This window comes from Xiphophorus hellerii, chromosome 12 (assembly GCF_003331165.1).
Source record: "Xiphophorus hellerii strain 12219 chromosome 12, Xiphophorus_hellerii-4.1, whole genome shotgun sequence".
In the NCBI taxonomy this organism is placed as follows: domain Eukaryota; kingdom Metazoa; phylum Chordata; class Actinopteri; order Cyprinodontiformes; family Poeciliidae; genus Xiphophorus; species Xiphophorus hellerii.
Genome location: NC_045683.1, coordinates 22133425 through 22157955, shown reverse-complemented (window position 1 = coordinate 22157955; position 24531 = coordinate 22133425). Strand labels below are relative to the sequence as shown.

General features: G+C 39.3%; 4 protein-coding genes across 11 annotated transcripts in view; 3 read left to right on the top strand and 1 right to left on the bottom strand.

Annotated features, from left to right (window-relative positions):
• Positions 1-1438: 1438 nt before the first annotated feature.
• nkx6.3 (NK6 homeobox 3) lies at positions 1439-4790 on the bottom strand. The gene is made up of 3 exons (XM_032577767.1): positions 3783-4790; positions 3137-3306; positions 1439-2218 (listed from the first exon to the last, which is right to left on the bottom strand). Exons 1-3 carry the CDS (start codon positions 4192-4194, stop codon positions 1988-1990), a joined length of 813 nt encoding a protein of 270 aa, XP_032433658.1. The 5' UTR covers positions 4195-4790; the 3' UTR covers positions 1439-1987.
• Positions 4791-8958: 4168 nt separating this feature from the next.
• LOC116729126 (E3 ubiquitin-protein ligase NEURL3-like) lies at positions 8959-11861 on the top strand. Its single transcript, XM_032577476.1, has 4 exons — positions 8959-9104; positions 10337-10843; positions 10960-11112; positions 11222-11861. The coding sequence occupies exons 1-4, from the start codon at positions 9074-9076 to the stop codon at positions 11380-11382; spliced, it is 852 nt and encodes a 283-aa protein (XP_032433367.1). The 5' UTR covers positions 8959-9073; the 3' UTR covers positions 11383-11861.
• Positions 11862-16812: 4951 nt separating this feature from the next.
• On the top strand, positions 16813-19716 carry LOC116729273 (E3 ubiquitin-protein ligase NEURL3-like). Of its 4 annotated transcripts, XM_032577690.1 has the most exons (5): positions 16813-16989; positions 17781-17879; positions 18534-19037; positions 19157-19309; positions 19395-19716. In XM_032577690.1, exons 2-5 carry the CDS (start codon positions 17813-17815, stop codon positions 19580-19582), a joined length of 912 nt encoding a protein of 303 aa, XP_032433581.1. In that variant the 5' UTR covers positions 16813-16989; positions 17781-17812; the 3' UTR covers positions 19583-19716. The 4 variants fall into 4 exon arrangements, with proteins under 4 accessions (XP_032433581.1, XP_032433583.1, XP_032433580.1 ...); XM_032577692.1 differs by having other exon boundaries at positions 16813-17843; XM_032577689.1 differs by having other exon boundaries at positions 16813-17879.
• A 2859-nt stretch (positions 19717-22575) lies between these two features.
• sorbs3 (sorbin and SH3 domain containing 3) overlaps positions 22576-24531 on the top strand; it is a 30849-nt gene continuing 28893 nt past the window's right edge. Inside the window, exon 1 of one of the 5 annotated variants that reach the window (XM_032578628.1) lies at positions 22576-23003. The gene's annotated coding sequence lies outside the window, so the exon portion shown is untranslated. The remainder of the gene's footprint in view (positions 23004-24531) is intronic. The other 4 variants (XM_032578626.1, XM_032578625.1, XM_032578622.1 and 1 more) reach the window with 4 other exon arrangements.

Here is a 24531-nt window from a genome sequence, read left to right as displayed (position 1 = left end):
GAAAATGTAGAGACTTGAGTACAAGAAAATATATGTGAAGATATAACATCGTATTTGTATTTAAATGTTTTTCATTAATTATGTAGGAATTAGTATTTCTATGTCTGAATAAACAGTGTAGTACCCAAAGGTATTTGCTTTTTCATGGCTAATCCATTTTCAGAATTACTTTGTCATGACTTTTAGATTGTTTTTATTTTCTGATTACATCACTGTGCATGACACACACTGATTGTGCTGGATTCATGGTAATAAAAGGGTTCATATAAATTTTATAAGAACCGTTTGTATTTTAACATCACCCTTTAGTGATAACGTTCACTGACTAAATTTTACTTATTTAAAATCAAAATTCAAACTGTTATCTTAATCATCCATGTCCATTACTATTTATTTATTTATTGCATATGCAAAAGGAGAATGTTAAAATTATTAGTAATTTTAAAAGAAAGCCAAATGCTAATTGTGAGGATAAAGTATTCCAATGATATACAAAATCACTTATAGAAAAACATTATTGTACTTATTTTACTTATTCAATGGCACTCTTGTAGTTTCATATAATTCATCTATTCAATGATGTCAAAACCTCAATGGGTCAAATTTAGGACACATAAAGTAAAGTAAAAGTGAACTAAAAGCTGATCCTACTGTAGGTTCCCATATGAGTTGATGTTTGGCAATATGTTGTCAATCCAGTTTGCATATTTTCATTCAAAGCCTTTGGCTGCATGCATTGTGTTTCTTAATTTGCTCCTTGAGAGGTTAAAATAGTTCTCCGAAAGTGGTTAGAGATTTCTGTTGAGGACAGGCTGCTACTCAGATCGGTAAACTTTCAGGTGGAAAGTTAGAAAATCTGGTAACTTCACGTCTAAATCCAAACTTTGCTGCTTATTTACTGCTCTGTTCATTGGATTTCTTGACTTAGATTACCAGTATATAAAAAATTTAAAACACGAGCTTTGGATGAGATTTTGAAAATGACCGCAATGTCTATTAAAATACTTGCAGAATTTGTGTTTATGGCTTTAAGAATATGTTGCCCTATTTCTAGTCCAGCGTACTTTGTTTATGCTTTAGTCGTGGACGATGTTCTTCAGAACTGTCCCTGCAGCATTCCTCAGCCTTTCATCAAGTGTGGCATCGTCTGCAGTCTGCTGCACGTTGCATATGGAGGACAAACACGCAACGTCTAAGTGGTGAACAAACATTTATTGCTGGCATTGATTTTCAATTGAGCTTGGGTTGCAGGCACCATTGTCTTCAATTAACCCCCCTCCCAACAGAATAAATCACACAAGATTTGACCTATGACCTTCTTCTAAGCACCTTGTGCTTTGCTTTTTTAACTGCCACCTGACAGCAAATACAAAGAAATGAAGAGAAGGAATCAGATCTCCGCTTAATTATTAATTGAGGAAAAGATCAGAATCACAAAGTCGGATAACAAACCCATAATCTTTTATTGCACACATTTTCAAGTGCGTTCATTTTACATTGTTTAGCTGGACATTTTTACAGGGTGTTCAGTAACTTAAAAGCATCAGACATATATACGCAGAAAATCGATCGAGATATTAAAATTTCTAATTTTGATTCAATTCACTAGATCCTGATTGTTTCACGTTTTTATTTTTTTGTACACTTTTTAATTCAAATAACGTATTCCTTAGACACTGCTGAAAGGCCTAGAGAGATAAAAGATTTGGTATTTTTACAAGTAGATTTCAATTATTGTTGTTTGTTTTTAATGTACAATTTTTTAATTTGTTTTTGAACAATTATATGTAAGGAATAATGGCAATAACAGCAGGCCGGAAGTCTCATGTCATTTGAATTCTAATCTCTTGACTTTTCAATTCTCCTCTGTGGGACATCATCTGCACATGCTCAGTCCGTTCCCTTCTCCCCCAACTTTAAACAAATGTTTACTTTATTAATCACAGCATGCAGGTCTGTTGAGTGGGGTGCGTGTGTGTGTGTGTGTTTAGACAGGGTGCGGCCCCAGTCTCAGCACAGAAAAAGCCCTGCGGTGTTTGCGCAGCAGCAGTCGGATCTTATCGTCGTCTGAGTCGGGGTCCAGGGGCTTATTGTACTCCTCGTCCTCCACCTCGTTCTCCGAGGCCTCCCCGCCCTGTCCGGCGTGCGTGGCCTGCGTGGAGCTGGGCTCCGAGGCGCTCTTCTTCCTCCACTTAGTGCGTCGGTTCTGGAACCACACCTGGCGCACACACACAGCCCTGTTTTCAGCAGAACAACACCTGGCTCATATTGTGGCAGTGGCAGGTATTGCGGCACTTCCGACAGCTGCCGTAAAGTGCCACGGGCACCCCTTGTTTCACCGTGAGCTCCACGGGTGCGAGTCGAAACGAATCGCGACCGAAGAGTTGCTCAACATGCGCATCCTGTTCAAAGGAATTAGAGCGCCGCAAAGCAACGGAATTCACTTATGAGGCCTTTTTAAAAAAAATTATTTTTCATTATTTCCGTGTTGCAAAACAAGATTTATAATTAATTACTCTAAACAGTAAGGTGATGACAAAAAGGCCTTTCAGCCTAAAGTCTTATAGTTCATTGGAAAAAGAAGGATTTGGATGCTGTAATTCTAAAACTGAGTTTAGTGGCATTTTATTCAAATGTAAAATGCCACTTATACCTCTTTTGAGAAGCACAAGTCTCATTTAAACAAACTTAAGACGAATGAAATACATTTAATCTAAGTCAGCCTGTGGATATTAATAACTTGGAACTTAACTACACATAAACTGCAGATAAAATATGAAAAATTTGTGAGTTTCCAGAGCTATATTTGGGATTTTCACAAATAAGTTCCACAAAATAAAAACTTTGCAATCACAAATTCTATTAGAGATTCAGTCCTCTATCAACGTTCTGCTGACCAGCCGGCATGACCCCAAAGCAGCAGAAAACTTGTTTGAGGCACAACAGCCACAACTTTTTATTTTCTCTACTGTAGCCCCTTGATAGAATAGCCCCCTGGGCAGTCAGCCATAGCGCCCATATCCAAACCCATCACTGATCAGCAAATACAAAAAAAATACAAGACATTTTTAAACGGAGTAAAAATGAGGATCTCAGTCGAAAGCTGGCTATAATTATAACATGTGGTGAAACTCACCTTAACTTGTGACTCAGTCATTCCCAGAGAATAAGCCAGTCTTGCCCTTTCTGGCCCGGCTAAGTACTTAGTTTGCTCGAAGGTTTTCTCCAGAGCAAATATCTGATGTCCGCTAAATGTTGGTCTGGTGTGTTTCTTCCTGTTGGGCATTTCCCCAAGTGGACCACTGCCTAAAAAAATATAAAGCAAAAAGAGAAAACAAAACAAAAAAGCAGTGCAGGTTTGGGTTACTTGTTTCAATAATTTGGACAAAATTTGTTTTTTTTTTGTACCCAATTTTGAATGAAAACAAATTATTTAACAATTTTGAATGTTAAAACTGACTGCCGTGATTGCATATTGGGGATTTCTAATGTTATAATTCACATCACAATTCATTCCCTGATGTGACAGAAAAATGCTGAATATAAGTTCTAACGTAATGTAAAAGTGCAAGGCAGTTATCTTTCTTTCCAGACGTTTTGTTAAAACAGTGACGTTACAACTAAACGTCTCATTTAAAATGAAATTCAAGTGAAGCAGTATCGCGTTTCTCTTGGATCTGACTGATCCTGCCAGCATGAGCCTGCTCTTGTTGAGACCTGGCAAGCTGAAGCAAGTTTCTGTGCGCTGATGAGGTCGATCCTGAAACCCTCTGCAGACTCACCGCTGGTGCACTGTTGTCGCCCTCCTCTCCAGTCACAGCTGCTCTCTGCCCAGCAGCTCATACTACGACCCTTCATGGGGCACTCCGCGGTGCTTTTGGAGAAGCCCAGCGAGGGGTTGTAATCTCGGTTGTAGTACATGGACGTAGTGGTTACGGAGGGACCGAACCCCCCCATGGGGGAGTACCCAGACAGCAGCGTGGTGGTGCCGGTGGAGCCAACCCCCACCATGGATCGGCTCAGGATGTCGCTGATGCCGTGGGGAGTCCCCGGCTGCAGCTGGGTGTTAAGGCCCGGGTTGAGTTTGTAGAAAGAGTTGGGGACCGAGTACTGGCACACTGGTGCCTTAAGGTCTGAGGGGAACTGGTTCAGGCTGTTGTTGAAGAGAAAAGACCCCTGGACGTTCGGATCCATGGGAAGTTCTCCAAATCTTTTTTCCGCCCCCCCACTGTCAGGAAAACATCCAGTAAGATCCAAGCTGGGGAGAGGCCTCTGGTGGCCCCCCTAGGAACACGGTGACAGCTGCAAGCGGAGTCGAGATTCTGGAGCACAGCTAGCTTCTTAAAGATTTAGTCCAAAAGCAGCAGTCTTAACGTGAACTCTTTCAAAGTCGCATGAGAATGCACCATGCAGTGCCCATCCTCAGTTTTGCATGGGATAGCTCCATATCTGAGCCCTCTGGAAACAGACCTCAGCTGTGTCCTACAGATGCGTGCCTCCTGCTGCCCCTCTCTTCAGAAATCATAAATACGCAGAATGTGGAAATGGAGTGGTTCCTTGATAAAGATGGCCCGCATTAGAATGCAGCCGGGGATTGGCCTGGGTCTCGCAGCATTAATGCCCTTCCATTGGCTCCACGGTGAGGGCCGAACATTTTATTGGACGGCAGCAGATTAATAGTTTTTTGAACAGATGGAGTGGGAACAAGTAGATTTTTTGATGGCCTGCCATGTCTGATCAAGTGTGTTGCTGCTAGAGCAAGCAGAGGAGGGGGAGGAGAAGGAGGAAGGGTCCTCTCCTGGTTTGAATGAAAATATGAAATCATATACATAAAAAAATGTAATGATAGATGTACAACTCTTTTCAGTAGATTACATACATTCAGTATGAATGTCATTTTAAGTTGGGCTTTTAATGATGCGTTTGAACTTATGTTTTTTGAGGGGAAAATGGTTATGAAACAACTTCAAATGGTTTTAAAGACAAGAATTGAGTCGACTATGTCCATTCATAATGTAACTCCTGGAGTTTGAATTTATTGTGGATTTTCTCCAATCCACACAGGTTTAAAATTTTGCATATCAACTCAAACATGTTCTTAAATTCACCCCCCCCCCCAAAAAAAAATATTTTGTTGAAAATCTATTAACATTAAGCCATTGCAGGTGCTAATGTTAGCATGGTTTCTTCTCGGTTGGCTCATTCTCAGTCCATGTAGATGTAAAACTGGCATTACTGTGGATGTTGACGCTGGTTTTCTAGCAGTTTATATTACACCATGTTCCAAATTATTATGCAAATTGTATTTAAGTATCATAAAGATCAATTTTTTTGTTGTGCTATTAAATTTATAGATGGTATTGTCTGTCAGGGCTCTTTGAATCACTATAATTAATTTCAGAGAGCTGGGTTGATTAGTTTGTCTGGTGAGCTCAATTAAAGAAAATCTACTTAAGAAGGATGTTCCACATTATTAAGCAGGCCACAGGTTTCAAGCAATATGGGAAAGAGAAAGGATCTCTGCTGACGAAAATCCTCAGATAGTGTTGTGCCGTATGACAAGATATGAAAACATTAAATATTTAATGAAAACTGAAGCGTTATCATTGTACTGTGGAGAGATTTGTGGCTGATTCAGAACAAAGATGGGTTTGTACAGATAAAGGCATAATGAGGAAGGTTTCTGTTAAAATGCCCTTACAAAGCAGCAAACAGTTATTTGAAGCTGCTGGAGCCTCTGGAACCTCAAGGTGGAGGATCCTCCAGAGGCTTGCGGTGCATGAACCTACTATTGGGCCCCTAACCAGAGCTCACAAGCAGAAACGGTCACAGCCATACATGAAGATTCATTTTCAAACAGACTTGTTCACTGATGACTGCTGTGCAACCCTGGATGGTCCAGATGGACGCAGTAGTGGATTGGTGGTGGATGGCCACCACATCCCAACACGGCTGTGACGTCAGCAAGGAGGTGGTGGAGTCATGCTGTGGGCTGAAATCATGGGGAGAGAATCATTGGTCGGCCCCTTCAGAGTCCCTGAAGGTGTGAAAATGACCTCAGCAAAGTATATGGACTTTCTGACTGATCACTTTCTTTCATGGTTCAAAAAGAAGAGCCAGACCTTCAGTAGCAAAATCATCTTCATGCATAACAATGCACCATCTCATGCTGCAAGGAATACCACTGTGTCATTGGATGCTATGGGCATAAAAGGGGAGAAACTCATGGTGTGGTCACCATCCTCCTCTGACCTCAACCCTATTGAGAACCTTTGGAGTTTCCTCAAGCAGAAGATCTGAATGCAGTTCAGATCAAACCAGCAGCTCTGGGAAGGTTTTCTGACATCCTGCAAAGAAACTCAAGCAGAAACTTTCCACAAACTCACAAGTTCAATGGATGCAAGAATTGTGCTGTGATATGAAAGAAGGGGTTCTATGTTAACATGTAACTCGGTCTGTTAAGATGTTTTTAATTGAAATAGCTTTTGATTTTAGTAAATGTGACCACCTAATGCTGCACATTCAAAGAATGACCGTTTGCAGTTTTTTATAATCCATAAAATGTTTAGAAAATCTGCTGGGCATAATAATTTGGAACATTTTGCATTTTGAGTTTTTTATTTTTGAAAAAAATACTGTTCTCATTGGGAGCTTTGTTCAGTAAAATTTGATTAATACTGTAATAGTTCATGACTTGAAAATTATACTGACCATCATTTGCATTGACCATTTAAGAAGATCTGAGAAAATATCACTTGCATAATAATTTGGAACACGATGTAGACTTGAGCAAGTTTCCGTGTTGCTACCAGAATAAAACAGATTGGGTCTGACTGGCATGAGTTTGAGAGGCAAGGTTATGTATTAAAGTAACGAAGTCCAAAACTGATAAAACAAAGGCAATAAAAATAAACAATAAATGTTTGTTTTCCCCGAGAAGCCAGTTGAGTGCCCAGAATAACTTGTAACATCTTTAAAAAAAAAACAAACAAACAAAAAAAAACGCCCCCACTGGGGTACAGACATGTTGGAAAATTAAAATGTAGCAAGTCCTGAATGTTACATAAAAAGTTGTGGAAGACCCCTCTGAAAGCGAAACCACACCAGATTTAAAATTGTTCAAAGTTGGAAATTTGGAAAAATCCCACCAAAGTGGGCGGAGCCTAGAGACACGACTGAAAGTGGGGGTGAGTGGAGGTGGTGAGTGGGGATGGAAGAAGCGCTGTTGTCCCTTTCCCTTTCCACGCGTGTCCACGTCGCAAATGAATCACACAATTGCAAAGATGGTCATGCTCAGCTTGCTATTCCAAATCCTGAATCGCCACCGGGTCTGATGAGGCGGTTCCGTACCGGGACGCCGGGCTGTGAGGAAGCAGTACCAAGCTGTACCGCAGCAGTCAATAGGCTCCGTTCGACCGAAGGAGCGCAGCATATTTTAGGTAAAAATATTGCCAAGCTAAACAAACATACACAAAAATGTCAAAATGCGCAGAGAAACAGAGATAAAGATTTGATAGAGTTGATTTGGAGGCGATACTTTAGAGTTTGAGTCCAAAAGAAAAGCAAATTTCTGTTTTCAGAGGCCACTCTGTCGAAAAAAAAAAAATCTTGTATTTGTAGAGCAGCTTAAACATTAACAATTAGCACTATTTGTCTTTCTTGCAACAGTATGAATGCTTAATGTTCACGCAGGGGATGAAAGGAAAAAGCTACGCAGAACAAGCATTTGTTTCATTTTACTGATAAAAGATTTAGTAACTCCCCGCGCTAATTGCAAAATGTAAGTAACCCACCGAACAGATTGTGTAGTTTGTTTGTAGGAAATGATTTCATTGCTTTATGGCCCGTGATTTCCAGGAGCTTTCAGTTTCATAATGACTGGTGACCATAAAGCTCATTTGATCTCGTTTCCTGTAATTCCCAGTTACCTGTAATGCAAGTTCTGACAGAAAAACAGCTACAACGCGTGAAGCAGTCTGCAATTTGTACAGTGAGACAAGATAAGTCAGATAAATATGGCTCTTAACCAGAGGCGCAGACACACAGTAAATTTCCAGTGGTTCTCTCACACAGCATTTCCTGTACAAGACAAACCGCACATGGCCTATCAGAACCAATCCTGCATATTCAGTCATGGCCAATAGATCTCAACCGCTTTCTGAGGAAAAAGAAAATTACATACACAGCTCAAAGCTAAAATTATGACACAACTGTGCGGAGTGTGTCAGAGCTCACACACAAATTCCCAATGTTTTGTGGGAATTTTCCGACATGAGAGTTTCTCTGATATCTGCTTCTATTCTATTCTATTTAGTTTTTGCCTTTTCTTTTTCTCACCAAAATAAGTCACATCATCAGATGATCTGAAACATTTGTATCAGTCATAAGTTACCTGAATAAATGAAATAAAGGTAGTTTTAAATGTAACTTAAAATCTTTTTTGGTGGGAATTATTACTTTAATTTCACTGAGACCCGATTGTTCTAAAAAAAGCACTAAAAAAATCTTGATAAAACCTGTTTAGTGATATGAAGTAGGTTAAAAGGGGGGTGAAAAAAGCAAAACATTGTATATTATGTTATATTGTATTGTATTGCATTGTATTGCATTATTTTATTTTATGAGGGGAATTGCCAGCCTAGTCAGAGGTCATAGTTTCAGCTGAAAGGGGATTTCTGTATCTGTGAACAAATTTAAAATGGTCTTCAACATAAGTTAGAAGCAAATGGAAAACAATAGTTAAACATAATAGGAATTACTAATAATAAAAAAAAAGAAGTAATGACTAAAACGTAAATTGGAAAACATTTTGTTTTATTTTTCAAACGTCCTAAAAGAAGTCACATGAGAAAGTGTTTGGTAAAATTCCAGCTTGATTCTGCCCTCCCTCTGTCCCACCCCCCTTTCCTCTTTTCATTCATTGACCGAGTGGGATGTTTTTGATTTCCACACCACACGTGCGCTTCACTTTAAATCAGGTCGGAACACTCCCACCTGATCATAACAAAACCGCAACACAGACAAGAGAGCACAGTTCCCGTGTCGACGTACGAAAGATTACTTCTGCTCCAAGATGGGGAGAGCGGACCACAATAAGAAGACCGGTAAGATTTCTACAACTTGGCTTCATTTTATATTTGAATTGAAAATGCCTCTTTCAGGTTTTAAACAAATATTTAAGGATGTAAGACGCTCTTTGTTTATGAAAGTAGGAAAAAAGCTAAAATTACAAGTCAGAAAAAAATAATGCGTTTTATAAAAAATTTAAAAAATCCTGTAACTTAAACTCTTAAAGTTACAGAAAAATAAGAATGGCAGGGAAACTAAGCAGAAGCAACATAAGTTGGTTGTAAAACAGGTGATAAGAGAGACTTCAAACAACTATGTCCATACATAATGTAACTCCTGGAGTAATAAACCATATATAGCTAGAAACTTTAAACATGATGTTAGATAGGAAAGTTTTTTGACCAGTAAGCAGTGAGTTAGGATCTACGCCGGGGGATTTGTGGATGACTCACTGTAAGATCTTGACGCGTTGTAAAAAGACGCGGTAAATGTTTTTGAGAACAGAAGGGAGAGTCTAACCTGCCTTCAACTATAAGACATGTCCTGACATGCATGGACTCCAGCAGGTTACACTGCACACCAGCACTGTCCATGCTTTCAAAGCAAAAGTGTGCACTCTGACCGCTGTTTCCTCTGGTGGTAATGTGATAAGAAAATGAAAGTAAACAAAAACACTTGAGGTCAAGATTATGTCGGGATGTTCCTAGAATCCTGTCGGAGAGAAACGAGTAGAAACGCAGATTAACCCATTTTATTTAGTTTGCAGATCACCTCTAGGTAGATTTACTCCTGATCCTGTTCTTTGCTGACAAAGTCTTAAGCAACAGTCAGGCCTGCAACAACAACAAAAATAGAAAACAGGAATATGAAGTAAATGGGGTTGTTCTGAATTGAACTTCTGGTTTTTGAAGATCAGTTGTCTCAAGTCATTTTCTTGCACTTACTAATAGCAGTTATTAAATGGGAATGCCAAACCCTGACAGACTTCTCAAAGTGTAACCGTGCATCACTCCTATTGCATAACGTATTTACAAATGTATCTGCAGTTAAACTAGTAAAGTTCAGTTGACGATCCCTGCTGCAAACTTGCAATCCATCAGCATCTGGAGACATTTATGTTGATGCTTTTACTGTCTACCTGTCAGGATGTTGTGTAAAACTACATGTCCTGGTTTTATAGTGCAGCTCATGTTTTTGTGTAGATGTCATAAACATAACCTGTTGATATTTGTCATAAAGCTGTAATGGTGATTTTCTTCCCCCACAGATCCAAAGACGACCTGCAAATGCGGCTCCTCTTGCCTCGGCCCCATGACCTTCCATCCTAGGGCTGTGGGAGACATGATCTGCCTGAGCGAGGGCGGTCGACGTGCCGAGAGGATTGAAGATACTTTCAAAGGTGGTGTTGTTTTCACCAGTCGCCCTGTGATGACCTACGAGAAGATCCGGTTGCTGGTGGAGAAGCACGTGCCACACTGGCAAGGAGCCATGCGTGTGGGCTTCACCAACGTTAATCCATCGGCCAGATCTTTGCCTCTGCCCCCGTTTTCTATGCCCAACCTCACCCAAACCTCGGGTCACTGGGCCATGCCTGTGCATGAGTCTTACTGTCAGGAAACATCGGTGCTGGAATTCTGGGTCACATACAGCGGCAAAATATGTGTGAAATTTCAAAACTCTGGGAAGCAAAGGCTAGTCGCGAATGTGGACGTCAGAAAGCCTCTCTGGGCCATGATTGATGTCTACGGCCAGACGTGCTCCGTCTTCCTTCTAGGTAATTTTTACACACCCACATTTTGTTTGTCTAACAGCCTGAACTTCTTGTTCTTAGCAAAGAATTTTGCATACACTAAAAATATCAATAATTCTCTGAATCATTCGCTCCTGCAGGCTCAAAGACAAAGGGTTTTCTTTTCAAGAAAACATCTTGCCCTGGCCCTGAACCTCCCATCAGACGGCCCTCCACTTTCAGTCTTGAAAATACAACGCTGAGCGAAAGCTCTGACGACAGGACGTCCTGCCTGAACATGGAAATCCCAGCAGGTATGTTTTCTGCCAGTGTCATTTGACTTTTTGTTTTACCCATTAAAGTGAACGCTGGAGTCACTCGGATGTCTCATAATTTTATTTTTTTTCTCTCTTCCGCTCACAGATGGCTACTGCGTGGTGTGCATGGTGCGGCAGACGGACATCACGCTGCCCTGTGGTCACCGCTGCCTCTGCAATCACTGCACCCCCAGAGTCCTGGCGCAGTTTGGTACCTGTCCGCTGTGTCGACTGGTGATCAGCCCTCCACCGGTGATGTGGACGTGACCCTTTGGAGCTGGCAGATCGCTAAACCTGCTGCAGAAAGCATCAAACGCAAACTACTGACAGACTGTAACACTGCAGACAGCAACCACTGAATGTGTCCTGGTACAGAAACCAATAATTGGGGGATTTCTGAAGGAAAAAAAAAATCCCCTGAGTGAAGTAAAACCAGGATTTTAAAATGAATAAACCTGAAACTCGTACAAGAGTAAAGGTTTTGAGATGCTACTAGTGTGAAGACACTTGTTATTGTTGCTTATGATTGTTTTTAAAAAAGAAAATGTGTTTTTTTAATTTTTCTAAAAGCACTTTCTTTTGTTATTTGTAAAGTCTTATTTGGACTCAGGATGTTATTTATATGGTAAATATAATATTTACTTTGAAATTATTTTTCAGGGACAAAGTGTATATAATACAGGATGATTTTTTTGTATTATCAACTGTGGACATGAAAATAAACCACGATACATTCCACAAATTTATACGACGGGATTCTTGTTTCAATGAAATGTCTGACAACAGTAAAGATTTAAACCTATTTGATTTCCATAAAGTCCTTTAAATATTAAAGAAAACCTGCATCAAAATGGAGTTGAAGCACTCTGATATGGGAGAGGTGACAGCAGATTTTAACACAGAAACTCGTTGCAGAAATGATTGTCATGTGACATAACACGGGCTGAAGGAGCCGAAACTGACAAGTAAGGTTTATTTATAAAGCGCTTCTCGCAGACATAAAATCACAAAGCACTGTACAGTAGAAATCAACCTTAAAACCATACAAACCATAAAAGCAACATAAGAAACAGTAAAATCAAGAGATAAAAGCCTGGGAAAATAAAAATGTGTTAACACACAACAGCAGAGAACAAGAAAGAGCTTACGAAGACTAAGCATAGAAACTAGAAAAACGTGCAGAAATGTGTTTCTAACAGAGCTGATGTTTGTCCGAAAACCATGTGTTGATGACTATAATGGCAAAACTGAACTTCGACATAAAATATCTAACAAGAATAGCAAGACAAATCGTGATAAGAACATTAAAACAGAGATAGCGCACAATAAAACAGATAACAAAATAATGAATTGAAATCATAAAAACAAATAAATCAATTAAACCCAAATTTATTTCAGCTGCTGCAATAAGTATAACAAGATGAATAGGTATATAAAAAAGACAAGAAAACCTTAACAGAAAAACTGCTAAATGCACAAAAGATAACTAGAGAAAAATTAGGATTATGTGTTAGACTTTCCTGTATTAGTGCAATCACAGTGAAAGACTTTTGAGGCTTTTCTGTTTCTTCTTCTTTTTTCAAAACTCACTTCCAGCCGCTTTCCTCATCACATAACACAAAATGTTCCTCCACGCCAGCCTGCTAATAGAAAAGCTCCTCAAAAGTTGGTTTTGAAAGACTAAAGAATTATGCACTATGAAGTTAGTGCAGATTAGATTTCATTCTTAAGTCAGATTGGAAAATAAGAATATAGATTACAGTATTTTTGTATTTAAAAGACTAGTTTAAAAAAAATAATTGAAGTTGAGGTTTTACTGTCTTGGACCAAACATACGGGTTTAGCAAAGTCCCTGTCAATGTTCTTCTGCTCTGTGTCTGTCCTGATTCCTTTGTCAGTTTTGAAAGCAGGCCGCATCCATCGGCCAGTTTCATTCTGACTTATTTACGATCTTGTTTTTCATATTTGATACATTATCAAACTTGTGTTATCATTCCTGAAAAGTCAACGATTAACAAGATGGATTTAGATTAACCAAAAAACGCAGACGAGGCGTTGGAGCTTGACACAGAAATGCTGCTGATGCTACAGGAAATTACCTGCATCAGCATCTAAAGGTGTCAGCAAGAATCATATTTAACCCAGAGCTTAATAATTCATCAAAGATTGACTGGTTACAGATTCACCATTCTAAGAAAGAAGCTGAATTCACTTTCTGTTTGACACTCCTTGTTGACAAATTTGGTGTTTATTGCACAGGCAGCTGTAAGCAAGTGTTTGTGATTCTTTCACTGGTGGGTGTTTATTCATTATGGTTTGTTGTTTCCTCTCATTTTAAAAGGGAATTTCACAAAATAAACAATTACTTTGCATGGATATGTCCCACAATGAAGTGAGTCAGCAGGAGGTCCTGCTCACCAGAAAGGATAGCAACAGAGCACTGTTATTTAAATATGAGAAGAAGATTGTTAGTGTGACCACCTTTCACACCATTAGTTGTAATAACATTTTTGGCCAATTCTTTGTTTACTTCTTTCTGCTTTTTTAAAAATCACCCAGCAAGGGGTCTTTTTGTGGGCTCTAGTGTCCCTTTTTCAAAGTAGGCTGACAGGAAGGTGGGAAGGCATGCCGTAAACGTCGTCGGGTCCGGGACTCGAACCCACGGCAGCCGCGTCGAGGCCGCGTCGTCTCTGAATTTGGGTTGCGCTAACCCCTCCGCCACCACGGCACGCCCCCTGCTTTTTTTCATTTTTACAAAGAACAAACGGAAGATTTTTTAAGCTTATGATTACATAAAAAGGTTTTAATGTCCACTCAAGAAGAGAAAATTTTTTGTCTTTCAAATGTGTATGTGGCGAACAATTTCACAATTTTCACAAAAATATTACAAAGAATTTATCTGGCCACATATGTGACATTTTCTAAACTGTTCAGAGTAGCGAATATATTTTTTCCGCCGTTTCTTTTTACATGCTCCCGTCACGTCTCTCTGATCCTTCACATCTTCAGACATTTTCTACTGAGTGTTACTGAATGGTTTATTTTGGTAGTGATCTTCAAAAACAACCAAGACAAAGTCCACTTCACACACAGAAGGAAATTAGTCATGTTCTTTCTTTCTTTGATTATTATAAGTTCATCACCATGTTATATTATATATATATTCATTTACATATTCATGTTTATATGAACCCCATCAGTTACTTCAACAGATGGGGTGGCTAGCTGTTTCTTGGAATGTGTTTATTTTATGCTTTATGGGAAAGAGTAGCTGCACTCCTAATAAATGCTCACCATTAAAGGCCAAAACCTCAGGATTCATTTCTTCATATTTCTGCATCTGTTTATAGTTACCGTGATCAAACTAGGCAAAGATGTTTATTGTCCTGACATGTACAATAAACCGTAAATTAGTCGCATTCCTGCAATGTGTTTACAGTTTGACTGCCAAGTTATAGATTTTTGTTATAGATGAAAAGTGTAAAATTTGCCTTAATCTTCCATCCTAACGCTGTGGGAAACGAGATCCACCTGAGGGAAGAGTGTCGACACTGAAAGAAGCAATCATTAAATTTGAATAACTGTAAGTACTTTTAGCAGGGCTTTCTTCCATAGATAATTCTCTGCTGGGGCTATAAACTGTCTTAGATTATCTTTTTTAATTTGATTAGAGTCACGGAAGTTATATCATCGAAAGCAATCTGTGGCTGGATGAGCCTTGGTTTACTGTATATTTCTCGTAAAGTGACAAGATAAGAGCCCTTCTTCAACATTCCCATCATGAATTCCTCTGATCACTCATTTCAGAGGAAATGATATACTGTAAATGATATACTGTAAACGATAAATGATATACTGTATCATTTATACAGTATGAATCTTTTTGCTTATAAATGATGAGCTATCATAAATGATATACGTTTACAGTATATCATTTATGAGTGAAGGTGGTGAGGTAGACGTGGTGGATCCAGGTTGTAGTGAGAAAATTCTGATTTAATGATGATGAAGGTTTGAATTCACCTTTGCTGCTCACCTGTGCTGCCTGGACAGGAGGTCCAGGCAGTATGTTGCCTTTAATGCTCACCTGTGCTGCCTGGACCAGGCAGCACAGGTGAGCATTAAAGGCAACATACTCTAACACAGGTAGCAATAGCACCAAAATAATCCAAGTAGAACTGAGACAAGGTGTAGACAAATGATGTACAACAAGGAGCAGGGAACACAGGTGGGATTAAACACACGAGGAACACAAGAAGCATCAATCACATGATATCGTTCAAGACGCCACAGGAACTAAATTGACACAGAAAAACCAAATCCTTACAAAAGCTTTTCCTTTCTTTCAATTGAACAAGTATATTCTCTTTCATTTTATGTGAAATTATATAATGTTGAACACTGAATAAAAAATATAGGTGCATTTTTTTTATCTCACTGCCTGAAGTTAAGTCAGACCAAATTTCACTTGTCTTAGATTACCTATAAATACCAACATTATTTCTATTTGCTACATACCAGAAAAATTAGCGAGAACTTTTTTTTAGAGATTTTTTATTTATTTATTTATTTATTTATTTGCAGCTTTCTTTGAATTCAGAAGTTTACATACATACATACATTTATTTATTCCGTTTTAGGGTTAATTGCTTTTTAAAATGTGTGACTTAGGTGAAACTTCCCAGGTTTCTTTCTTGAAGTTTCTCACAATAGTGTCGTGGAGTTCTGACTCCTTCCTCCTGACAGAACTGGTGTAGCTGAGTCAGATTTTCTGGCCGCCTCAGTTGCACACGCCTTTTCAGATCTACCCACAACTTTTCAACATGATTGAGATCAAAGCTTTGCGACGGTCACGCCAAAACATTGACTTTTGTTGTCCTTAAGCCACTTTATAACCACTTTGGTTGTACGCTTAGCACTATTGTCGATTTAGAAGAAAGTTTGGAGGTCTTTGTGCCTGCGTGCAATTGCAAGCTGCAATCTGGCTTTTTATGTTTCTTCTGAAGTAAAAGTTTCTTCCTTGCTGAAAGGCTTCCGGCCCATGTCGTTTTAGGAAACGTTTCACTGTGGATAATGACACTGTCTTATCAACGTCAGCCAGCATCTTTACAAGGTCTTTGGCGTTTGTTCTGGTTTCAATCTGCACATTTTGGGCCAAAACACGTTCAGAAAACCCGTCTCCTTCCTAAACTTAATTTATTCCGACACATTTTTGCCACAGGTTTGTCGTAAAGCCTCACCTCTAGCGACATCTGCCGTACTGAAAAAATAACTGTGATTTATGCAATTAACTTAGAAACCACTGAGGGGCAGTGTGGTGCCACTAAAGATCTGAACGTCCATCGCAAAAACTGTGAAGCTAAATTAATTCTGATGTTTTGGGAAGAATGCATTTAGTTCCATGTTTTTTTAGCAACTGATGACTGCTGCAGAGATTTCTTTCTGGTGTTTGAAAAATCTTTCCAAGCAGCAATGGGTTGTGTAATTCAAGACCACTCATAGAAACTCCCCTGCGGTCTATATTTTTGGTCTAACATCTAACTAATTTAATGGTAATTTATAAATTTTTTTCTCTGTAAGCATTTATTGCATTCGTGAACCGTCTAGTACTCACGCTAGTAGTGTTATCGGAGGTGTGGATGTGCTCGAGAGCAGATGTGACCTTTGGTCTCTGATCACAAAGTCTGTTAAAAATTTACATTGGATTGCAGAGTTGAGCCGAATCAAGAAGGAATCCTCTAAACGGGAATTCACAGAAAAGCTATGTAGACATTTTACTGTTATATAAAAATATTTTACTGGACTACACATTTTTGAAGAAGCCCTTCTTCTACTACATTGACTCAGCTGTTGTGGTTTCCTTTCATTGAGAGGGTAAGTAAGAACCTGTACCAGAGCAAGCTCTGGAAATACTGAAACGGCTTTTATAGGGCTTCTAAGGGAAAGTACAGGATGACCGATTATCGGTCAAACTGAGCCATCTGACTCTTCTAGAACCATGGATCTCAAACTGAGGTACAAGTGTGACTACTTTCACTTTGGCAGCCTTGACAGGTACTGAGGAGAAATTTTGCTGCTACCATTTACGATGTAAACAGAGTAAAGATTCCACTGTAAGCTGAACCATAATGTAAATGCTAATAAGCAAAAGAGATTCATTTTTCAAGCATACTGGCCTTTGGAACAGTGCAAGTGCAGAGTAAAACATTTTAATCACTGGGAGTGGACGACTGTGAACCAGGAAGCATGTTGCTGCTATATTAGACTTTGAGATCTGAATTGGGGAAAAGGAAATATTTTCTCAGAGTTCAGATTTTTGACAAAATTTCACAATGTAGTGAATAGAAACATGTATTTTGTTCTTTTTTTATATATATATAATGAAACACAACAAAATGGAAACAATAAATGTAAATTGGCTGTTTCAGCATCAAAAGAAGCTCCAGGACCTGACAATGTCCTGACCTGAAGAAAACTGGGAATCTGTTGAAAAATAATATTCACAGACACCATTTTGAAAAGGAAAAGAAGCAGCAGACTCTTATAGTTCGCCCAAGAGGCTTGCAGCTGTAATTCCAGTGAAAGGTGGTAAAAAAAAAAAAAATTCCTAAGATGGCTATTTACAAAAACACGCCCCTGTTTTGTGTGTCCTGTCTTAAACCTAGACGCGAGAGACGGATGATTGCACAGCCAGAAGATGATGGAAGACGATAACAATAAGAGACTGAGTAGGATAACTACAACTTATCTTGATGGGAAATTTGGTACGGATGTCAAGTTCAGTACAATGAGAGAAAAACCCAAAACTAAAAACTAAAACAAATATCAAATGTAGTTTTTAAAGCATTTTTGCAATAAAAATGCCTTCAGAAGTTTTTGGGATTTTTTTAAAGCAGCAAAGTAGCATATCGTTTTGATGTATTTGCTAATATAATGCTTCATTAATATGCAAATTATGCTAGATTTTGCCATGGTATTCTTTTTTTCACAGACAAAAAACCTAGTTCCTTAAATATACAGTACAGACCAAAAGTTTGGACACACAGTTGTGTCCAAACGTTTGGTCTGTACTGTATATTGGCGGCTTATTAAGAAATATTGATGAATTCAGCTCCTATTTTAAATGCTTTATGGAAAAGATTTTCATACAATCAGGACTTAAATAGTGGCAATAAAACTGGAAGGTCATAAAAAGGGAATCAAAGTTGATAAAAGCATGAAAAAAATCATTACAAAATTAGCAAAAATAACATCAGACATCATTAATCTTTTGACTTAAGTATCAAACTTGATGAAGATCTCAATAAAAGAAATTTAATCGCCCCAAATTTTAATAAAAATCCCAACATGTTTGTGGTGGAGATTATCTCATGGTGTAACTTCCTTGAAGGTGTAAAGATGCTTTACTTCCCCTGCAGATCCAAACATGACCCACAGCTGCGACCTGCAATGCCTCGGCCCCATGACCTTCCATCCTAAGACTGTGGGACTCAAGATCCGTCTGAGCGAGGGCGGTCGGCGTGCCCAGAGAGCTGAAGACACTTTCAAAGGTGGTGTGGTTTTCACTAGCCGGCCTGTGAGGACCCACGAGAAGATCCGGGTGCTGGTGGAGAAGCACGTGCCACACTGGCAAGGAGCCATGCGTGTGGGCTTCACCAACGTTCCTCCATTACCCAGATCTTTGCCTCTGCCCCCGTTTTCTATGCCCAACCTCACCCAAACCTCAGGCCACTGGGCTGCTCCTGTGCATGAGTCCTACTGTCAGGAAGGTTCAGTGGTGGAATTCTGGGTCTCTGATGATGGATACATATATTATAAGAACAATGGCAATAAGCAAAAGCTACCAGTGGATGTGGACGTCAGAAAGCCTCTCTGGGCCATGATTGATGTCTACGGTCAGACGTGCTCCATCTTCCTTCTAGGTAACTGTAACACACCCAGGTTTTGTTTGACTAACAGCCTGATCTTCTTGTTCCTGATCTTCTTTGCTGACAAAGCCTTCAGCATATGCTAAAAATATCTGAATGATTCCCTGCCGCAGGCTCAGAGAAAAAGGATTTGCTTTTCAAAAGAACATCTTGTCCTGCACTTGAACCTCTCATCAGACGGCCCTCCAGTCTCAAACCTGATTCTACGACAAATAGGGAAAAATCTGATGACTGTATCTCCTGCCGAACCAAGAAAATCCCAGCAGGTTTTGAATTTTGTTTAACTCATGAAAGGTAAGGATGGAGAAATTCTGACATGTTTTAACTTTAACACCTCTCCTCTGTCGGCAGACGACCGCTGTGTGGTGTGTATGACGCGAGAGGCTGACATCACGCTGCCCTGTGCTCACCGCTGTCTCTGCCTCGGCTGCACCTCCAGAGTCCTGGTGCAGTTTGGCACCTGTCCACTGTGTCGAGTGAAGATTGACACTGGAGTGACGTTTAAAGGCAGCATGATCTCCAAAACTGGACACAGCTAGCATCAAACTGAAACTACTGTAAGACTGTATTTTGACTGCAACCAAGAAAACATCACGAACTTCACCTTTTGACTGAGGAGCAGCCAAGTTCAAGAGAACATACGAAGATGCAAAAAAAAAAAAAAAAAAATCCAGAAAGCTTTTTTATAAATAATATTTAAACATGGATATTACACAAGATGAAAAATTCCGAGATTCTGATGTTTTTTTATTGTGTATTAATTTTTTTATTTATAAATATATATATAGATATATATTTTTTTCATGTTGTATTAAAAAAAACAACAATATGAAATGGGTGTTGATTTCCTTATGGAAAGTCTTAAAAGGCCAGTAAGTCTCCGTCTACAACTTTGAAGTAGTGGATCTGCAACTTGCTGATAACCCCATTCCATTAATCCTCTGCACATTAGTACATTGGAAACGCAAACAAGAAAACTTAATACATAATGCTCAAGTCAACATTAGCAAACATCCATCCATCCATCCATCTTCTTCCGCTTATCCGAGGTCGGGTCATGGGGGTAGCAGCTTCAGAAGGGAGGCAAACAGTATTAATTTATTTTTAATTTTATTTTAAAATGAAAAGAGCCAATCCTTCCAGCCTAAATCTGGCAAAAGTTGAGTGAAACTGCAGGAACCATGGTAACATATTGATGGATCAGTTCCCAGATAACTATGTTGTCTGTTTTCCAATAAATTATTGTATATATATAAATTATATAAATACTATATAAATAAACTGGGTTGAGTTAAATTATTAAGCTTCTGAATCCAAGGTACACCATTATGGATATTAGCACTTCTAGTTTGTCCTGTCTGCTGGTTTGCTGTATATCTTAATCTTTCTTTATCTATGGCAAAAATGATTAAAGACCAGTACTTAAGTAGAGTTTTATTAAGCCCAGAGGACCGCAAAGTGCTTCATACTACATTCAGTCATTCATCAATTCTACAGTAAAAGCCTCTGGGACCTGCAATTCATTTTGAAACCACTGAGAGGCAGTGTGAGCATCTCCTTACAAGACTCAGCAGTTCTGATATTTTTGGCAAAATGCATTGTGTTTCCATGTTTGTTTTTTTTTAGAAACTGCTGCCTGTTACAGAGAAGGCATTCTGTCATTTTTTCCCCAGAATCGAGGATTTCAATGTAAGTTTCGTTCAGCTTTATAAGAATGAAGTATCCAGAAAATTGAAATGTTTTTCCTCCATAAGAGTTTACTGAACAGTCCAGTCAGAACAGGTTATGTTCAGAGTGGAGTAGTTGGACGTGTGGATAAGCTCCAGAGGAATGGACAGAGGCATGACCTTTGGTCTCTGATCACACAGTCTACCTGTTAAATATTTATCTTGGATTGCGGAGTGGAGCTGCCTCTGATCTCCTTGTGAAGGAATCCTTGGAGTGGGAATTACCAGATAAACTACTCAGACATTGAACAGACACTTCACATTTCCACAGATAAACAGCCAAATCACTTGATAACATGTAAGAAGACATTTCTCACACTACCTTTTTGACTTGACTGTTCTGTTTTCTTCTCACTGAGAGGGTAAGTAGTGACTTGCACTGAAACAGGATGTGTATGCGATTTTATGAATATGTGGGCTTCCTAACATCTACATTTCAGAGCTTAGTCAGGAATAGTTTTACAGACCTGCAGAGGAACAAAAAAATAAGTGCATTTACCATCAGATTTCTTCTAGAATCGGGATTCTCAAAATGTGCCTTATGAAACAGCAGTGGCGTTTGTGCTGTCTTTAGTCCTGCCATGTCCTAAGATTTTTTACCACATGGAAAATACTCATAGACCAGTGCTTCCTCCCAATGCCCAGGGAATATCCCATCATACTGTACCTCGTTCTGTTGGAGTCTTCTTCTGTTAAAAGGGCTCCTAGACTTTAAAATACTGTCGTTAGGTTATAAATCACTGAACCGTTAAGCACCACAATACATTAAAGATCTGCTGTTGTATCAACCTTCTGGTTCTGATTATGCTCTGCATCCCAAGAACCAGAACCAAACATGGAGAAGCAGCATTCGGCTTCTATGCACCACAAATCTGGAACAAACTTCCAGAAAACTGCAAAACAGCTGAAACACTGAGTTCATTTAAATCTAGACTAAAAACCCAGCTGTTTAGAGTTGCTTTTGAAACCTAATCATGAAACAGATTATTGATTATTAATCAATAATCTGTTGTTCTCAGATTACTAATCAATAATCTGATGTGCAAAATGTAATGTTGTTGACTGTGTGTTCTATGACTTTGTAATTTTGTGCTTATATGATGTGAAGCACTTTGAAATGCCTTGTTGCTGAAAGGTGCCTTACAAATAAAATTTGATTGATTGATTGATTGATTAATTGATTGATTGATTGATTGATTGACTCCACTCTCTACATTCTTCATCAGGAAGAGGGAGTGGTGCAAAATCAATGTTTGGATGCAGTCAGCTGGTCTTCCTGAAATAAATACCCATAGCAATTTGTTCTACACTGCAAAAACACAAAATCCTGCCAATTATTTTTGGTCTAGTTTTCAGTGCTAAACATCGCTACAAACATCTTACTAAACTTGAAAAAAGACCAAATTAACTTGCAAGTAACTTGGTGTAGGAGGTTCTTTTAAGTCAATGATTCCTTAATATTGATGACAAAGTAAGAGTTATAAGTGAAATAGTCTTCCAGTGGAACAAGACATATTTCCATATTATAACTTTCAATATGGGAAAATGTTCTGTTTCACTGGCAGATTATTTCACGTACTTTGCCTTTGATATAAAGGAGTCATTCAGGAGTCAGGAAAAGTTACTTGTAGTTAGTTAGTTTAAAAGTTACTTGTAAGTTAACTTTATCTTATTTTAAGTGTGTCGAGATATTTGTACTAGAAACTAAACCAGCAATTCTTGGTAAGATTTTGTGTTTTTGCAGTGAACGCTCCCCTTCATGATGACGTGTAACGTGTGTGTCATTTAGTCCCATTTATTAGGATGGCTATTGAAACGGACTCCCTCTCTCAGCAGCATGTGAAACACCGGAGGGTGGTTCCAGTGCAGCCCCTGCCTGGATGGGAATCTCTATTATTTCCAGCTGTGGATGGAAACTATTACTGAGCAGCTTCTCCCTGATGAGCTTTAAAGTACAAGCTCACACACGATAAACACAGAGCCGTGTTCAACGTATATGTGCATGCCCACGGACAGCCAGTCAAACATTCAGACATTCAGAGCTCGGACTGAATCATTCAGCACAGATAAAAGCCACCCTGTTGTCCTCAAAAAGAAGAAAAAAAAAAGAACAAGAGGGAGGGGGAAAGAAGGGAGAGAGGAGTGGTGGATGTGAGGTTCACTCCTTCCTTTTCATTCACTTCCTCTCGTCTGCAGAGCTGTGGGGACATCGCTGTGCAGCCGGCACTCGTCTGTAAGTACTGTACAACTCCTAACAAGATCAGGCTGACAGGGAGGTAGATAGAAAATCACATGGAGGTTCTGATTTTCATACCTTTTTATTTTATTACCGAAACCTGATTTGAAATCCTTTTCGCTGATGTCATTTCTGATTGAAAAAATAGTCCATTGCATGGCTACTGTTGGGTTGTTGTTGTTGAGATGTTTTCTCAGTTATCTTCACAATGTTGTTGGGAAACATTTTAGCAACCATGTGTAACATGAGGTAGATATTGCCACATTAACACCTTCAGTTCAGAGACAGGTTATCACCAGATCTTTATCTGAAAACTGCCTCCTGTTTTAGGTTGGACTTGTTACAAATGTGTCCAAGTTACAGTTTCATACAATCTGGGGAAAAAAACAACAACAAAACAACAGGCATCAACACAGAGGAATTTGTAATTTTTTTATGATTATGATCCAAAACTGCTCTCTGCTGCCAAAAACAAACTATCAGTGTTTAGAGGGTTGCATGACAGCAACAGGTTCCTATCTTTTCTTTACATTTTGATTTAAATCTACCTGTACACGTCTCTATGTAGACATATCTGCATTTGGTGATATTGTCATCCAGTGATTTCTGCAGATTTGCTGTCTCTTGTCTTAGGGAACCTGGTGGTACAAATAATAAGAAACAAAAAACAAAACAAAACAAAAAAGCCCTGGGACATAATCAGCAATGGATGTAGGTTTTGATGACATAACCAGTTTATGTCATGGTTTGTTTGCTCACTGGAATCTGGCCGTTATCCTTTTAATGAGGCTCGGCAGGAGTGCGCTGCTGGCACCGTGTGTTATGGGAGCAGCAGTTGGTCTTTATGGTGCAGCAATGGTCTGCAGGAATTCATCCTTCGCCATGAAGCGCCAGATTCAGCGCCGAGTTCCTTCCCGTCTCAGTTGCTGTTGTGTTTTCAGAGTAAAAAAGAAGAAAAAAAAACAGAGCTGGAAAAGAGGATCTCGTTCTTGTATTTGTTTTGCGAACCGAATGTGTGAACGAACCAAATCTCCCGGTGTCCTCCTGCGTGATTGCCTCATTTAGCTGTAGAGTGACAGTTTGTCAGATGTGACGACTGCGGGGTGAAAGTCTGCTCCAGCAGGACGCACATTATGAAGTGAGCTCACCTCCTGGGAGCCTTCATTACCCAGCATGCCCATCATGTTCCCGAGCTAAAGTGTTTGGCAAAAACAACCCCATGAGGCGACAGGCCTGGTAAATGGATATCGGCCCCCAGGCTTCGCTCAGCCGAGCCACAGCACTAAATTATTGAAAGGGCTGAGTGGTTTGGTTTCAGCATAAAGCCAGGCAGCATAATGATGGCAAAACAAATAGATTACTCATTAAAGATGTTATCTTCAGGTGTATTGTGTTCCACCGACAATACAAACACACTTTGGGAGTAAAGCATAAATTCCCTCAGCAGGATGTCACATAATACGGCACTTTTTTTCCTTTTTCTGTGCCGCTGACTTCAGTCTGATCTCATGCAACTTTAACTTCT